The 16,823-nt window shown below is 36.0% G+C and overlaps 2 protein-coding genes across 4 annotated transcripts in view; both read right to left on the bottom strand.

Moving 5' to 3' along the window:
- Nucleotides 1-11,060, bottom strand: part of LOC148874151 (putative plastid-lipid-associated protein 4, chloroplastic) — a 32,026-nt gene extending 20,966 nt beyond the window's left edge. Inside the window, exons 1-4 of one of the 3 annotated variants that reach the window (XM_088940810.1) lie at nucleotides 10,540-11,026; nucleotides 9,366-9,479; nucleotides 5,985-6,083; nucleotides 5,009-5,065 (exon numbers count right to left, since the gene is read on the bottom strand). In XM_088940810.1, coding sequence (XP_088796936.1) covers nucleotides 5,009-5,065; nucleotides 5,985-6,083; nucleotides 9,366-9,479; nucleotides 10,540-10,875 — 606 coding nt within the window. In that variant the 5' untranslated portion in view covers nucleotides 10,876-11,026. Of the gene's footprint in view, nucleotides 1-674; nucleotides 870-5,008; nucleotides 5,066-5,984; nucleotides 6,084-9,365; nucleotides 9,480-10,539 lie in introns of all 3 variants that reach the window. The other 2 variants (XM_088951333.1, XM_088944505.1) reach the window with 2 other exon arrangements.
- Nucleotides 11,061-11,739: 679 nt separating this feature from the next.
- On the bottom strand, nucleotides 11,740-15,682 carry LOC148874150 (putative LRR receptor-like serine/threonine-protein kinase At3g47570). Its single transcript, XM_088966244.1, has 2 exons — nucleotides 13,196-15,682; nucleotides 11,740-12,362 (listed from the first exon to the last, which is right to left on the bottom strand). The coding sequence occupies exons 1-2, from the start codon at nucleotides 14,046-14,048 to the stop codon at nucleotides 11,998-12,000; spliced, it is 1,218 nt and encodes a 405-aa protein (XP_088822370.1). The 5' UTR covers nucleotides 14,049-15,682; the 3' UTR covers nucleotides 11,740-11,997.
- Between the last annotated feature and the right edge of the window lie 1,141 nt (nucleotides 15,683-16,823).

The raw sequence follows: 16,823 nt of genomic DNA, 5'->3' as shown, positions 1-16,823 counted from the left end.
TGGTAAGGTACGACTCTTACTTAAGCAATAAGAAACACAAGATGTAGTATCAAAGGTGTGCAAAGAAGGAACTTTATTCTTAATAAGGCCTGAATTAAACAAAAATTTTAATTTTTCAGAATGTAAATGACCCAAACGTTTATGCCATAAGTCCCAAACATTATCTCTATGACTCAAAAAGGAACTAGAAGTGGAGGAACTGAAATAAATTGATGCTGCTGCTGTTTGAGGCTTCTCAAACTCCAATGCAAACAGACGACCCAACTTGTGCCCCTTCCCTTTCACCTTCCCAGTGTTTCGGTCCTAAATCAATCCATCCTGAGAAAAAATGAGAATGTTACTTTCATCAATTAATTGGCCAACAGAAATCAAGTTTGTAGTGAGATTAGGAACAAGAACAGTCTTGGTAAGAGGGAAAGATGCAGTGGGTGAAAGCTTAAGAGATAGATCACTACTACCAATGATGTTTAACTTTTCACTATTGGCAGTAACAATATGTTTGTGATGGGTTTTAGTAAGGTTACTTGGTTGGTTAGGGTAGGTTCTGTCATGTGGCTGGTAGCTCCGGAGTCAATGATCCATGTATGAGAAGAAGAAGCACAATAACCAGAAAACTCACTAGGTAAGCCAATAGCAGAAAGAGCAGAAAGAGCAGAAGAAATAGCAGAAGTTACCAGTTGTCGAATGTTTTCCTCAACTATAGATGCCAGAGAATCGCCTTTAACAAAAGAATCACCATCAATAGTAGATTTCTTACTCCTATGTGCTACAACAACAATGTAAATTCCATAGGCTGATCCTTCCAGCTTTATAGGAATAATATCTTCTCTATTGGAGACCATTTCAGCAAGACAACAGCAGTCCAAGCACTATGATATTAGAGACAACCAAATTCAGCAATCAAGAATTCAAGATGACAGTCCAAAAAAAGGTAAGTTTTAAGACTGTCAAGTCTAAAACTCTTCAAATATGAATCTGAAGTCTGAATCAAATAAATGGGGAGCAAGAAAACCCTAACATGACACCAGATCTAGGGTTATAAGTTGATTGAGTCAGCCAACTGAGAGAAAACTGTGATTTATCAACACATTAGGCGTCTTTTTCAAGAATAAGGAGATATTTTGTGCTGATCGAAACAGTCTCTAGAAATTTCCAAACCAGAAACTGAGTGTAGGATTAAGAAGAGCTTGAGAGGACCCTCCAATCTAGAGAGAAAGAACTCAGATCGTAGGCTGATGTAGAAGGCTAGAAGTCCAAAAAAGAGTTACAGTCCAAAAAAGGAAACTGTACAGTGTTACAGCCCCAAGAAGATCAGAACCCCTTTGAAAACTTTACCAAACCAGATGTTGTTTGTAGGTAGAATAGATCAGGTCTAGGCAACACTAGATCTGAAGTCCAAAGCTGTTGCAGTCCAAAAAAGGAAATTGTACAGTGTTTCCACCCCAAGAAGAAGATCAGAACTCCTTTGAAAAACTTCATCAAATCAGATGATGTTTGTAGGAAGAGTAGATCAGGTCTAGGCAACACCAGATCTGAAGTTTGGCCTCAAACCAATGTCTCACAAGAGAGATCTAACGAAATCTCTCATGTTGGTTGCGCAAAGAAGACTGAACATAAAAGGGTTGATCAAAACAGACCTAATATGACAGGATTACTGCTTCTAGTGAGTTTCACGAGAGAGAGAATAGATCAGAGAGCAACCTGCTCTAATACCATGTCAACACTCTTGTTTGAATAGAGAGAAGAACAAGAATAATCTTAGAGGTGTCAAGAATGAATCACCCCCACCTCAAAGAGTCTCTTATATATTAAAAGATATGTACAATTACAAGAATGCCCATATAGGGCTGAAAGAAAAAAGAAGAATAAGAAGTATAAGTAATGTACAACAAGGACTATACTAATAAGATACATCAACTTATAGAGTCTCCACACTTAATCTAGTCAAAATTGTGGTGGATTTTACAATCCCTAACCACTCATTTATTGTGTAATCCCTTTCAACAGAAATTGGTTCTCCCATTAACAGTTCATATATAACAATCCTTTTTGTAGGAGATGATCTTCCATGAAGGTGGCTCTATGAATTTATTGACTTTGTACTGCAGCTCTAATATAGGCTCTTCATTTGGCATATACACTGGTTTTTTGCTAAAGAAAGTATTTTACTACTATTGTGCTTTTCAGTATTATTTTTAATCTCCAAAATATGAGACAAATGAGTATTTTATGACTATGTCAAGGTTCTTCAACTCAAGGTTTTCCAACTCTTGGTGATCATTTTTTATTATGAAACTCCTTTTTCTTGATTATAACAGGTTTGATCTTCAAAAAGAGAAAAGAAAGAAAGGAAAAAGGAACAGCTTGATCTGTTTTTTCCAATTTGATAGCTTTAATGAGCCTCAAATAAATGTTCTCTAAACTCCGATAAGGCTTGTGCAGAGACAGATCCAATATCCAGGTTATTGTGCAGTTGACTAGAATACTATTTATATTGGTCTAATAAATCATGAGGAAATTACAGCAATACCCCTGTTTAGTAAATCATTCACAAGTGACTAATCTACCCTCTAAGTTGCAATAATAAAAGACTAAATTGCCCATGCCCCACACTAACTAAAGAAGAGAAAGATAAATAATAAATAGGGTAAACAAAGAAAATGAATCTTAGACAGAAAAGAGAAACATATCTGCCTACGAGCCAACCACTCATAACATGGCTTTAAGAACCTTGACTACCATGCATGTGGTGTCTATTTCAGAACAACTACTCTTATCCGAGGGGAAAAAGAAGAAAGAGAGAGCATGAAGATGGTAGTCACCATTCTGGAATTCTAAATTTTGTTATTACATATTTCCTTCTCTTACCTTTTATTTTTACACATTTTAAACGAGAATAATGTTCTAAAATTTTTATAGTTTATGCATGTTGACAAGGATGGGGTAAATATAGTCTTTGTACTTGTGCTGCTATTGAGAAGCCAAATTAAGGGATGATTTGTAATTTGATCCTTTAATATCTAAATCTAAATCTATATCTATCTATCTATCTATCCATCTATATATATATATATATTAGTAATGTGGGGCATAATCAAGACATCTCATTCCTTCTTTTCCTTCTTTTCCTTCTTATTCTTCTCATATTTTTCTATTTTATCAGTTTTTTTTCACTAATATTTCAGAACTATGCATTCTTTTTTTGCCCTTTCTAGGGGTTGCACGTGTAGTTTCCCACATGTATGAACTTTGAATAGAAATTTCCTGATACATGAGAAAAGAAAAATTAAGATGTAAAGTGAATATTATCTTTTTTGATCACCGTAAAGTGAATGTTATCTAGACACCTAAATTTAGGTTATCTTTTACTTTTTATCCAGCTAGCAAGTTAGGGAACAGGACATACGTTTTTTTACATTTCAATTTTTTAGCTTAATACTTAAGGCTTCTATGAATGTTCATATGTCAACACTGTTTAATATATAAAATCATGCAAAATTTAGGCATCTTTTTTATGTTATTTTGATGGAGATCTTTTTGGTGTTATTTATGAAATTTTCTTAGTGGCCCAACCATAATAGTGATCTTACTCCTCATAACTTCCATTAATTTGATTCCAGTCAATTTTGTTTCATGTAGGGACTCCTATAGCTTGAATCAGGGCGACTGTTGTCTTTCTGGATTAACCACATCCCATGCAACCCATCAGCACCCAACTACTGATACAATTATATAGCACATAGGTGAAGATGACCAAGGTCAAGATAGTGGACTTGTTGATTCAACTGTTGAATTGGATTACTGAATGTTCTCCCTATCATTGGCGATACAAAGATGATACAGCATGTTCTCCACTCCAAAATTGGCTTCGAATGGTGGTTTTGAACAGAAATAGCAAGAATGAAGAAGAGGAAGGAGAAGATAGCAGTGACTGAAAAATGGAAAAGAAGAAGGATGGAGACATTGGATATAGCCTCATAACCCTGTCCAACCATGGAATCAGCAATCATAAGGAAATGGAAAATTGCATCCATCATCAAAGAGGAGAGTCAGACTTCTATGCAAGCAATTTGAGGATGCAATTCCAAATTCCATTCAATAAAATGGAAAGGGTGAATGCAATCTCTTTTGTGGAAAAAAGCTAGGGAAATGCTACCTTGTACAAGAAAACAAAATAAATAAATAAATAAATAAAAACCAAGAATATTCTCTTCCACGTAAATGCTTTCTGGAATTGACTTGCATTTGGGCTATGAGATGAATAAAACTGGGTCACATGTTTTGCACTAGGCCATGGTAATTTTGCATGGAGTCTCCTAAATGGGTGTAAAGTGTCTGTTTTAGACATGTATCAGACTACGACACTCTTATGGATTCTTAAGGACATTTCTATTTGACAATATTATTTTCCTTCTTTCTTCTTCAACATAAATAAACAGATAATGTACACAATGAATGTGATTTTTTCTATAAAATGTTATCAATATCAAGTAACAAAAATATCTGTTAGACCTTTTTCTATAGGTTTGTATTGCTAGAATTCAACAAATATGGACTATATTAATAGATTATACTTTTCTATAATGTATCTGCAAGTCCTTCTTCATTTTGCCTTGTCTAGACACACATGGGGTTCTGATTCTCATATCCAAGTCCATGTAACACTGGGCCATGAGCTAAGTCAAGGATATTGTGCTTGCACATAGAAATCACTGTAGGTTTGGACACACGCAGAAATAAAGCCTTGAAGGAATGGATGATGCAATATGGATAAGGCATATACAAGTGCTCCATTAGCCTATAAAATCTTCAGAAAATATGCAGAAAGTTCCCTCTGAAATAGCATGGCTAGGTGTACAATCCATGTTTTATCAATAGAAAGGAGTTCTGGAAATACTGTCTGTCTTGATCAGGAAGACCATATTTCTGAAGAAACATAAATCATTGAAATCAATCTGATGCTCACCTTTATATCCCAAAACTCATATGTAGACATTGAAAACCTTACCCCATATGGATTGCATCTCCAACTTGTTGTTCTTGCATATATCCTCTGTGATGGTGCCTCCACTACCAATATGGATTATATGAGATACACTGGTCACGAATTTAATAATTTATATTTCCTTCAGATTACTAATGCTTTTCATGTGTTCACATCACCTAAGTGTCCATGATGATACATCTTTTGGTATTAACAATAGGTCATTCATACTACAAGGAAATCCTTGCTGGGCTCTTAGTTTGTTGTCTCCATTGGTTTGATGTTCTACTCAAAGAATCATCTATGGACCAATAGCATCTATGTTTTCCACACATCACAGCAGCAGCCTCAAATTGGACCCTGCTGCTTTTGTATGGCATGTTATGATGCATAATTGCATAGAGGTTTGAAGAAGTATCTTTCACATTTGTGGTGCTATGTAATATGGGAATCACTTTTTGTACTCTTGGATATACCATATGATAAGCCAGGATTTTGAAAATCAAAGTGATCGATCATGTAACCATGAAAACACTTCTATCAATCAAAGGACATAAAATGGAATGTCACTGACTGCAAGAGGCTTCTCACACTGTTCAGACCTATCTTGGTTACTCATACAAAGAAGTCTTCCAATCAGGTCGATCATCACCTCACAAAAATTGGCACATCTAGTTTCAATTACCGATTGGGGGAATCACCTTCTTGTATGCATGTTTGGTTCAGTTTTATATTAGTATATTACCTATTTTGAGAGAATTTGGTTTTGTAAACCAAGAAAATTTTGTTGACTGAAAGTGGCCTGAGGTCTTTAATCAAAAAAAAAAAAAAAACCAAAAAGATTGATGGTCAGGACTCTATACATGATCAAGACAGCTTGATGCTAGTAATGATTTAGTTTCATGTTTTTTTTTTCTTTGTATAAGAAAATTAAAACACGAGGAACCCATAGTACATATGATAGTTATAAGCACAAGAGAGCCATAAAGTAGAGAAGTACCTGATTGAAGAATGGCCAAGTTTCCATATTTTGAGCCCTTAATGTATCCACATTAATTGCCTGATAGATTTTTCCATTTGGTCTTAAGAATTTTGGTCTCTGTCACACGTAAGACCATTGATACTCAGATTGAGAAAAAGATAATTTTGCACGTAACATTTTGCATATGAGTTATTTGCAGAGGAAACACACACACATGCACTACAAAAAGTAAGAGAAAATGTATTTCTCTTTTAGAAATCCTTTTTCATCATAAGTCACTTTTCTAAATATTCTCTATTCCTTGCATATGTACTAAAAAATTTCTGAAAATTGAAACTGGATAAGAAGCTTTAAGAGAATGTTTATCTATATGCAAATAAGATAACATTAGCTGATAGGATAGGTAAAAGCTTAAACATACAATAACCATCCAACATTGTGACAAGAAATAAAAATATTTGAGCAAATTATGCTAAGAGGAAAAGACAAAGATGATCCCAAAAATAGGATTAACCTCCCAAGTTCTTAGTTCCAGTAACATGACCCAATGTAGCTTCTGTAAAGTGGTGGGTATAATTTCCCATAAACAGAAGTTTGTTTTACTATATCAAGTTATTGGAAGATCCTGTGATCTATATCATGCCCTTTTTGGTATATTTTTTTCCCTTGTTCTATGGATATAAATTATTGTAGCAATGGAATGATTGAAACATTATTTTTTTATTTATATAAATATTTTAGTTAATAGCCAATTAGTAACTTTTTCTATTGAATTGGTCATAACATTTGACCACTTGTAACTTCTTAATTTGAAAATTTGGAATGTTTGGGAAAGAATTAAAAATAAATAAATAAATTTCTTATGAGGTTTTTATAATCTTTCCAGTTATATTATGGAGAAAATAGCCAGAAATCACAGAAAGAAATTACTTATGCATAAGCCCTGAAATAATGTGTCAAACAAGTTACTAAGGTTAATTTTCTAATACCAAATTTCCCTTTCTTAACCATATTTGTAAACAATGCACTCTATAATTCAAAATGTCTATTCCTATATAGCAGTGGTGACGTTGCCCAATTAATGTATCCAAAGCATGATACAAGTAGCATGCCAAATCAGAAAGATAAATGAAAAATAAGGTAATGTTATTTAAGCAGGCAAGGAAAATCATCCTGAGAGAAATACCTGATTACACCTCGAGACTGCATTATTTAGATATGGATAGATGTGTGAAACTAGAACAGGGAATCAGATAAGATTCTAAAGAAGTTCATAGTTCAGAAGACATTTTAACATGGAATATTTTGATATGACTTTAAGGGCTAAATGGGTTACAAATTACAATATGGAAGAAAGGTATAAGTAGATGTCTTTTCTTTTTTTCAGGTGGGCTTAAATATAAATAATTATATTTCTGTCACAGAAATTATTGAAATTGGATGCTTATGCATAAGAAGTAAATAATTAAAACAAGATGAGTGCAAAGCATGGGACTGTTGGAAATGGAGAGATGATTTCTGGAGAGATGATCATTGTAACAGAGCCTTTTGAAGAATCATATGGAAGATATCAATCATTTCGTACAGAATAAATAAAAAAAAAAAGAAAAACCTATGATACTTGGTGAGAGAAAGACAAACTATTGCATGGGCTTCTAAGTATATATAGTTATATATTTCTATAACTCTGTACCATATATATATATCTTTCATTCTCTGGCAACAAGGATGAATGTTTAGATTTCTGAGAAGTGGTGCCAAAGACTAATGATTACTTAGATACTTCAATAATGAGTAAAGTACAATTAATATTAAGCATATTTTCCAGAACCAAAAATTTGGTAGGTTTCACCACCCTTACTAGTCCTATATGCAAGATCATTCATTTTGTACAGAAAAAAAAGGAATATAATTTCAAGTTCAAGAAAATGAAAATGAACAACATAGTTAAGAAACACCTAATCTGTTGTAATGTTCTTAGTTATGTCCCGCAAGGGCACTTTAGTCTTTTTACTATTTTTATTATTGTTGCCCTACAGTCTAAATATCAAAGCTGGCACCGCCAGCCTATTATTTTGGCTCTCTCATTATTTTTTCATCTTTCTTCTTCTGTCCCTCTCCTCTCTCTTCTTCCCTCTATTTTCTTTTCCTCACAACAAGATAATCCAAAAAAGATATTTCAGACCAAATATGGGGTGGGAGCCAGTCAGCCAGGAGAAGTTTCTCAAACTTATGGGTGTTCTGGGTGGAAGGGAATTGAAAAAATTCAGGATTTGTTTGGTGAAGGGGTGAAATACAAGGCAGGAAATGGGGTGGAAGGTTCTGGAAGGAATTCTGGTGTGGATACGGACTAACAGACCTCTAGTGGAAAATTTCCCATAGTTATTTGATATTGCATATGGTAAAGATGAAAGTTTGGCAAGCTGTACGAAGATTCAGAATGCGATATTGTGTGGATGCCTCAGTTTAGGAGGAAAGTTAATGACTAGGAGCTGGAACCCATGACAGAATTGTTACAACTTCTTTATAGAATTCATCTGGATTACTGCAGTGCTGATAAGAAGATTTGGGCATTGGAAAAGGAAAGGAAATTTTCGGTCTGATCTGTCTGCAGTCATTTGTCTAAGATCCAATGAGCAGAAGATTCCTAGAAACACCATATGGGGAAGTGTATTCCATCTAAAATAGCATTCTTTATGTGGAAGGCATACCTGAACAGGATCTTGACTAGAAAATACTTGGTAAAGAGAGGGATGAATCTGGACAAAGCTTATCGTGTTTTTTGTGATGGCCATGTGTAGTCTGTGGATCATATTTTCCTATTATTGCAGTTTTGCTTGCATTATTTGGAGCAAGATGCTGAACCTTTTTGTGGTTAGAGAATGCACAAAACAAAGGAAGAAGTGGAGGAAAAAAATTGGAGGATTTCACAAAACAAGGAAGGCAATATAGCATGGAACATAATACAGCTGCTGTGTTCTGGGGTATTTGGCAGGAAAAAATTGGAGGATTTCCCAAAACAAGGATAAAATAGTAGATACAGTGGTGTTGAAAAATGTTGGAAAAATACACTCGTGGTTATCCATCCATAAGTATTACAAAGGAAGAAGTTATAGTTCATTTTTTTGTTTATGGTTCTCTTTTTGTAAACAAACAGGGATATGTGCTGCTATAGAAAATGGGGGAGATATTTATTGTAGCTTCCCATTGTACAGTCACACTTGTTCTACAGGGGTTTTCCTTTTTTTTTTTTTTTGAATGAAATTCTATAACTTACCTTCTCTCAAAAAAAAAAGAAGAAGATATTTCAGACAAGCCCGTCAATTTTGGTACAAGACAGTTGCATTTAGAAAATTGACAGGACATGTTGAAGAAAAAAAATTAGGGATGCCGCTGCACCTGAGCTTTCAAGATTGATTTTGAAGTCGTATACAGAAGCTCCCATTTCCCACTTAGCAAATTGGACTTCAATGGCTCCTTTATTTCATTAACTGCTTCTAGTTTACGTGCAACCTAATCAACAAAAGAAACTCTTGAGGAAAAAAAGTCAGGAACTAAACATAGAACATCTTCTTTCAGGTTAACTAGATATATTGCCACAAGTTGAAGACTGAGATTAAGTCCAGAATACCTATTACCTACAATCTCCTCCTCATATCAATACATAGAAATCATCATAAACAACTAATCTGATCATGAAGTGGAAAAGATCATTGCTACATGAAGATTTGAGACAAATTTTTTATGACGGTGAAAGCGCTGGTTATCAACCCAAGCCATATCTTCATGCCACAGAAGCCATAGTTTCCAAACCACAAGTTTAATGCAGTCAAGTGGAATAACAAAAGCTCTATCATGCATTTCTGCAGAGAAACAGTTAGATTACATCATGAGGATTGGTTGCACTCAGAAAAGAAGAGTAGAACAGCAGTACAATATTCATTTGTAGTGTCTGAGCAACATAGACTCGAAGGTATGAATTATTTGCAGAACTGAGTGCAACCAATGTCCATGATGTAGTGTATGACGAATGGCATCTCTTTGACAGGAATTTATAAAACATAGCAAAGAATCAACCAAGGAAGGATTACATCCTCATGAATTTCCTTTCATTACAGGATTCTATATAGATAGAAGCTTCTAAAAAGGGTCGTTCTGAGGCGATATGTCATGCAGATCCTAAGGTATGAACTACTACAAATAATATAGGGTATAACCGAAGCTATTATTATCGATTAAACTTGCACAGGAACTTGTCAGCCAACATCTAGAACACCAAATACGACTAATCTGACCCTCTTTGCCTCTTTGATTCATATTTCGTTCTCCGATTCTGATTTTCTCCTCTGTATCAATATGGCAAAGATTGAAGCTTATTACATCCCAAAACAACAGAAACTCAATCAGATAACGAAAAAAACTAGTCAATTTTGCTAAAACTCGTCTAAGTTCCCATTTGGGTTTCGATATAATTCCGCATTTGTGCTTATTAGACAAATCGAGATCTAAATTCAATCCTGGAGCAGCACAGACAACTCAAGCGAGAAGCAGAGAGGGACCAAAGGAAACCCACCTGATCAACACGTGCTTGGGCTTCAGGAGTGGCCTCCGCACCTCGATCAAGTGGAGCAATTGTCTCTAGAAGCTCCTCCTTCAGGCCCTTACTGTCTTTGGTTTTCGTCAGGAAAGACTGAAAGAAAGAAACTTTCGTCCTCCATTTCGCAGGCTCTGCAGAAATATAGAGCTCGCTGTCGATGCTGGGTTTTGTAGACAAGCGGATTGGCTTTCTAAAGGAGAATGATGAAATGGGTATGGCTGAAATAGGAGAATTGAACAGATCATTTGAGTATGGAATGGGTGCTTGTAGAACACTAGCAGAAGCAATACATGAAGCATTAACAACAGCCATGGATTGGTAGTTTCAGGAAGAAGCCAGAATCCAAGAATTTCAAAACAAAAAAAATGGAAAAGAATGAAAATAGCGGGGAATTTAAATTATAGTTTTTGTTCGTTTTGTATGATCGTGAGAAGTGAAGAATAGACTGGGGGTGGGAGTTCAGTCTGTACGTTATCTTTACTACTCCGACAATGCTCAAGTGTTTCACAACCGGACCGGACATGATGGTTAAACCATTCAGCCATGAACTGGAGCAAACTGGACAAATCAGCCTTTGGACCAATTCCGGTCAAACTTTATCCAGGGGTGCAAATGGACCGGTTGTCAGATACCCCAGGATTTTCGGATCGGAACGGATAAAAGACATATATATTATGATAAAAATAGATGATAAAATATTTGCATTTTTTTTTTGTTTTCCTTTATATAATCATGTTTTTTTCTTTAAATAATTTGTTAAATTTTACAGAAATTAATTCAAATCAGATTAGACTCGAATATCTGAAATCAAATTCGAGCTGACCTATGTAAGATCCCATCAGATCTTTGAATGCGATTGGATATGAGATTTATATTATGGATTAGATTCAGATATATCTAACCGTACTATGTCAGTGGGTTGATTCTATCTAACCGTACTAAATCAAATCAAATCGATTATATCCTTTCTATATATTCAAATCCCGTTCAGGATAAATTTGCATTCTGATTCATTTTTGTCTGTATTTTGCAACATTATATTAATGCATTGACAAATGACACCATTGATATTTACATTGATAATAAGATGTAAAAGTACATCAATAAAAAAGAATTAAATTTGCATTCAAGTGGGTTTTTGATAAAAAAAACATATGCTTTATTGAAATTCGTGTTTGCATCCATTACAACTAAAAGTCTATTTAGTAAAAAGTTAAATTTGTCAGTGCAAAACTAATTCAACTTTGCAATTTATATGAACCGTTTTACACTACAAATTTGCATCGTTGCCAAACACAGCCTTAGATTCTTGATTACATTCTCTATACCAAGCTTGAGCTTCTATGCCACCAAGTCAATTATTTTTTACTGTATTATGTTGTTTCATTCATGTATTCCCATAAATATAACAAACATAATTCTTCAGCCCATTACTCAATTTTCTCCTTCATTAGCAAGAATTTCCAACTTGATCTTCTTAAGTCGAACCACAGCTTGTTTTATGTCAATCCTCTCTTGAGGTGACTCCCTTGAGCACTCCAAGGCTAATTCCATAATGGAAGAGAGACAACGTTGGTATCTTCCTGTTGTTAGGCCTCCATCATTATCTGTTCTCAAAATATTGGCATCCACAACCTCCATAACTGCACTAGGGAATGATGCTTCTACCCATTGCTTCAAGTTTGATTCTCCAGCAAAGGTTTCATCAGTTGGTTTCCGCCGGGTAAATGTCTCCATCAAGATGATCCCATAGCTATAAACATCACCTCTTGTTGAAACTCTTCCTTCCGCTCCGTACTCTATTGTAGAATATATCATAAAATCAGCATAAGAGTAATAGGGAATTTTTCTTTATTTTCATTTCATAGCAGCAAGGTTGAGGGTAGATAGATCTTGTAAGGATTTTGCTAAATAATTTTTATACCTAATTGCTCAACCTTATTTATATTCTGTCAGGGTCCGTTTGGTTTGTGGGATATGGGTTTGGAATTGGAATTGGAATGGTCTATTCTGATTCCAACTGTTTGGTTAGACAGAATCAAAATTCCATTCCCATTCCTGATGGAATGGCATTCCCCGTATGAGGGAATCCCCCTCCCCAGGGAATGAGAATCCATTCCAGCCCCAGTATGAACCAAAAAGGTGAAGTAAATAGACCATTCCAATTTTGATTCTGAAGGATTTCGATTGCCATCCAATTCCATTTCCAACTGTGAACCAAACGGATCCTCAGTTTTTTTTCTAGCACTCAACTACAACTGACTAGAAATAATTGACAAAGTACATTTATAGGAAAGCAATGATATGGAAGATTCTGATGGAAAGCATAACTTAAAATGTCAAAAGCATCATAACTAAAAAAGCAAGAAAATTTATACTTTTCTTAAGTAAATTGAACAGAAAATGGGTTGTTTGGTAATGGATAGAGAAATACATGAAGGTTTTATAATGAATTAAGAGAGAAAGAGAGAGAGAGAGAGAGAGAGAGAGAGAGAGAGAGAGAGAGAGAGAGAGAGAGAGAGAGAGATTTTCTGTTAGCTAAATGATATTGAACAAGGACTAATGTGTTTAAATGTAAACAATGTAACTACTAAATCTTCAGATATATGTTGAAACAGCATTTAAAGTTTACCTGGTGCTATGTAACCAATAGTTCCCAGAGTCTTGGTTCGTGTGATTGACATGTTTTCAGTTAGAACCTTTGCAATGCCAAAATCAGCTACATGTGCAATCATATCTTCGTCCAGCAGGATGTTACTTGGCTTCAAATCACAATGCACCACAGTCACTGAATAACCAGAATGCAGATACTCTAATGCAAATGCAACATCTATCATAATGTTCACTCTTTGAAGGAGATTCAAACAGTAGTTGTGAGAATACAACCATCTTTCTAGGCTTCCATTAGGCATGTACTGGAGAATCAGAGCTCTGAATTCAAGGTTGGAGCAGCTGGTGATTATCTTGACAAGGTTCCTATGACGAACCCTGCTCATAACTCTGCATTCTGCATCAAATATCTTCAATGACCCCTCAAGTTGTAAATCCAGAACCTTTATGGCAACTGTGATACCATTGAACAGGGTCCCCTTGTATACAGAACCAAAACTCCCTACTCCAAGTAGGTTTGCTTCACTGAAGTTGTTGGTTGAGCGTAGAAGCTCCTGATAGGAGATCAGCTTGTGTCTTGTCCGAGGTGATAAATCAACTTGAACTGGGTTTTGTCTTTTCCTTGCTCGATGTATTATTAACAGAAACAAGAAAGCAACTGTGACCACTGTTGAAGCAATGGAGATGAAAATATATCTGAGAATACGCAAATGAGATTTGCGTTGGTGAACATTAGTACTTGAGGTGCAAGGGGAGACATTAAATTTTGATTCACCACACAATGCATCATTCCCCATGAAAGACTCGGCTGTGAAGTTTAAGAAAGACCCTCCTCGTGGAATTTCTCCATAGAGCTTATTGAAAGACAAGTTCATATCTATGAGATAAACAAGATCTTCTAGGGAATTGGGAATTTTACCAGACAGAATTGAAAGAGAGGTCCAAGATTTCCAAGCTCATCAAGTTTCCCAACGATTGAGGAATAGGACCCTGAAATGAGTTATGGGATAATGCAAGGATGCGTAAGCTTTTGAGAATTCCTATGGTGGTTGGGATAATTCCTGATAATCGATTCTGAGATAGATCTATCTCTTCAATGGAAGCTGAATTTGAAAATTCCAGCTTCAGATCTCCATCCAGAGAATTAGAGGACAGATTCAAAGACACTAAATTTCTTAGACTCCACAAATTACTTGGAATTCTTGATGTCAATGCATTGTACTCTAAGTAGATTATTTCAAGTCGACTATTGTTTCCAATGCAGCTTGGTATTGATCCTGAGAGTTTATTTTCTCCCAGCAATAGGTAACCTAGGTGTCTCAAATGACAAAGTTCACTTGGAACTCTTCCTCCTATTTTGTTCCCATTAAGGTACAACCTTTGAAGCTTCCCTAGCTCTCCGATGGTCGCAGGAATAGTTCCACTAAATTCATTGTTGTCAAACCTAACTTCTAACAAGTTACTCAAGTCCCAATTCCAACAGGAATGCTTCCCTTGATCTGGCTACTGTATGTGTCAAATTTTGTCAGAGAAGTGGAAAGATTTCCAACAGAATCTGGAAGTACTCCGTTTAACTGATTAGACCCTATAGACAAATTTTCCAAAACTCTGCAGTTTGTCAAGGAAGTAAGAAAGTCAAGCTCATTAGCTCCTGGCTGGTTATTTAGTTGATTACCATGAAGATTGAGGAACCAAAGTTGTTTCAAGTTGCCAAGGTTCACTGGTATTGATCCACCAAAGAAGTTTTCAGATAGATCCATGAGTCCGAGTTTGGAAGCATTTGATATGGAAATTGGAATTGATCCACTAAGTTGATTGTGAGCCAGATTGAGTACTTCCAGATTGGGAAGCCAGAGGCCAACAGTTTCAGGAACACCACCAGAAAGATGATTAATCTGGAACTCTATGTTTTGCAAAGTGGACATGTTGAAAATCCCTTCAGGGAGTTCACCTGAAACATTATTCATGCCTAAGCTTAAGCTTCTCAAATTTAAAAGATTGCCCAACTCTTTAGGAACATTTCCCTGTAAGCTGTTTTCACCCAAATAGAGCTCCTCTAGTTTTGAAATGTTACCCAGGGAAGGTGGAAGAGAACCTGTCAAGTGGTTAATACTAAGTGACAGAAACAAAAGCTCAGTTAAGCATCCAATTTCTCTTGGTATGTTTCCAGTGAACTTGTTTTGTGCTAAAGATAGGGCCCAGAGATCTCCACACTGACACAGATCAGATGGAATTGACCCACTGATCTGATTGTCCGCAAGATATAACTCTTCAAGGTTTGGAAGATGGAGGCATATATTATTGGGGAGCTTTCCAGAGAGGCTATTCTCAGTGAGATCAATGATGTGAAGAGAATAAATATTGAAAATTGACAAAGGAATTAGGCCTGACAGATGGTTTTCTGGCAAAAGCAATTCCCTTAAATTAATGAGATCACCAATCTCCTCTGGGATACTTCCACCCAGAGTGTTTCTCTCCAGGGCCAAACTCTGTAACGTAGAGATGTTACCCAGAGAAGATGGGATACTTCCCTAAAGCTTGTTACCTCCGATAAACAACTCGCGTAGCTCTGATAAACTGCCCAGTTCACTTGGTATGCTTCCAGTGAATCTATTGTAAGGAAGTGAAACTTCTTGAAGCCTCGAGCACTGCGATAAACTTGAAGGAATGTGGCCCTCCAGTTTGTTATCTTGCAGAATCAACACCCTCAAGCGACGCAGACGACCGACTTCATTTGGCAGGTGTCCATGAAGACTGTTGTTTCCGAGGTGGAGCAAAACCAGAAAGGAGAGGTTGCCAATATTCGGTGCAATGGTGCCCACCAGACCCATGTCCGGAAGACGAAGAGCAGTGACTCTTTGCCGACGGCGACTGCAAGATACCCCGATCCAATTACAGAACGAGGCACTGGTCGTCCAGTTGCTAGCCAAAACATTGTTGGGATCAAAGGTGAGTTGGGTTCTGAAGGCAAGAAGAGCTGACTGATCAGTCTGGTTTGTTGTAGCAGACGATGCAATGAACCAAACCATGCATGATTGAACAAAGCAAAAAATTATAAGGTAGGAAACGCAGAAACCAAACCTAAAGCACATCGTGAGTTCAATTTGGATGGGTTAATGGAGTGAAAGAAAAGAAATATCACCAATTATTGTGAGAAGTGATCACTGTTTTGAGACCATTAGTTCACTTTCTCTTCTTTAATGGCCCAGGCAAGTCTCCTTCGTGGAAGGAGATCGAGATTCAATTCAAACTTCGAAGTAGAAAGAATAGATGACTGAATGGAGAGATGTTCATACTCTGTGACACAAAAATGATTGGTCCAGCATTACCTGAACAAGAACCAGCTCGACCTGCTGTTCTTCCAGTCAAGCACTAGAAATAAACTTTTCCAGTCAAGCACTTGAAATCAAAGTATTCAACACATCAACTGCAGGGGAATTTATAGGTCAGATGACTTGGCTCTAACTGGGGTCTTTCAACTGTTTTTATATTCAAAATGAGAGCAAAATTAGTGTTTTTACACTGTTCACAGTCAAACAAAAGACGCTGTAAATGTCTAGGGACCAGACATGAATCCTTCTATTTGAATGATCATTTTTTTTTTGTTTTTTTTTTGGTTTGAGAATTCAATAATAGAGATATAACATCAA

The sequence above is a fragment of the Nelumbo lutea genome, chromosome 1 (genome assembly GCF_056320005.1).
Source record: "Nelumbo lutea isolate HS-2025 chromosome 1, American lotus-T2T, whole genome shotgun sequence".
In the NCBI taxonomy this organism is placed as follows: Eukaryota; Viridiplantae; Streptophyta; class Magnoliopsida; order Proteales; family Nelumbonaceae; genus Nelumbo; species Nelumbo lutea.
Note: the sequence above shows the minus strand (reverse complement) of the source record. Positions and strands in the feature narration are given on the sequence as shown.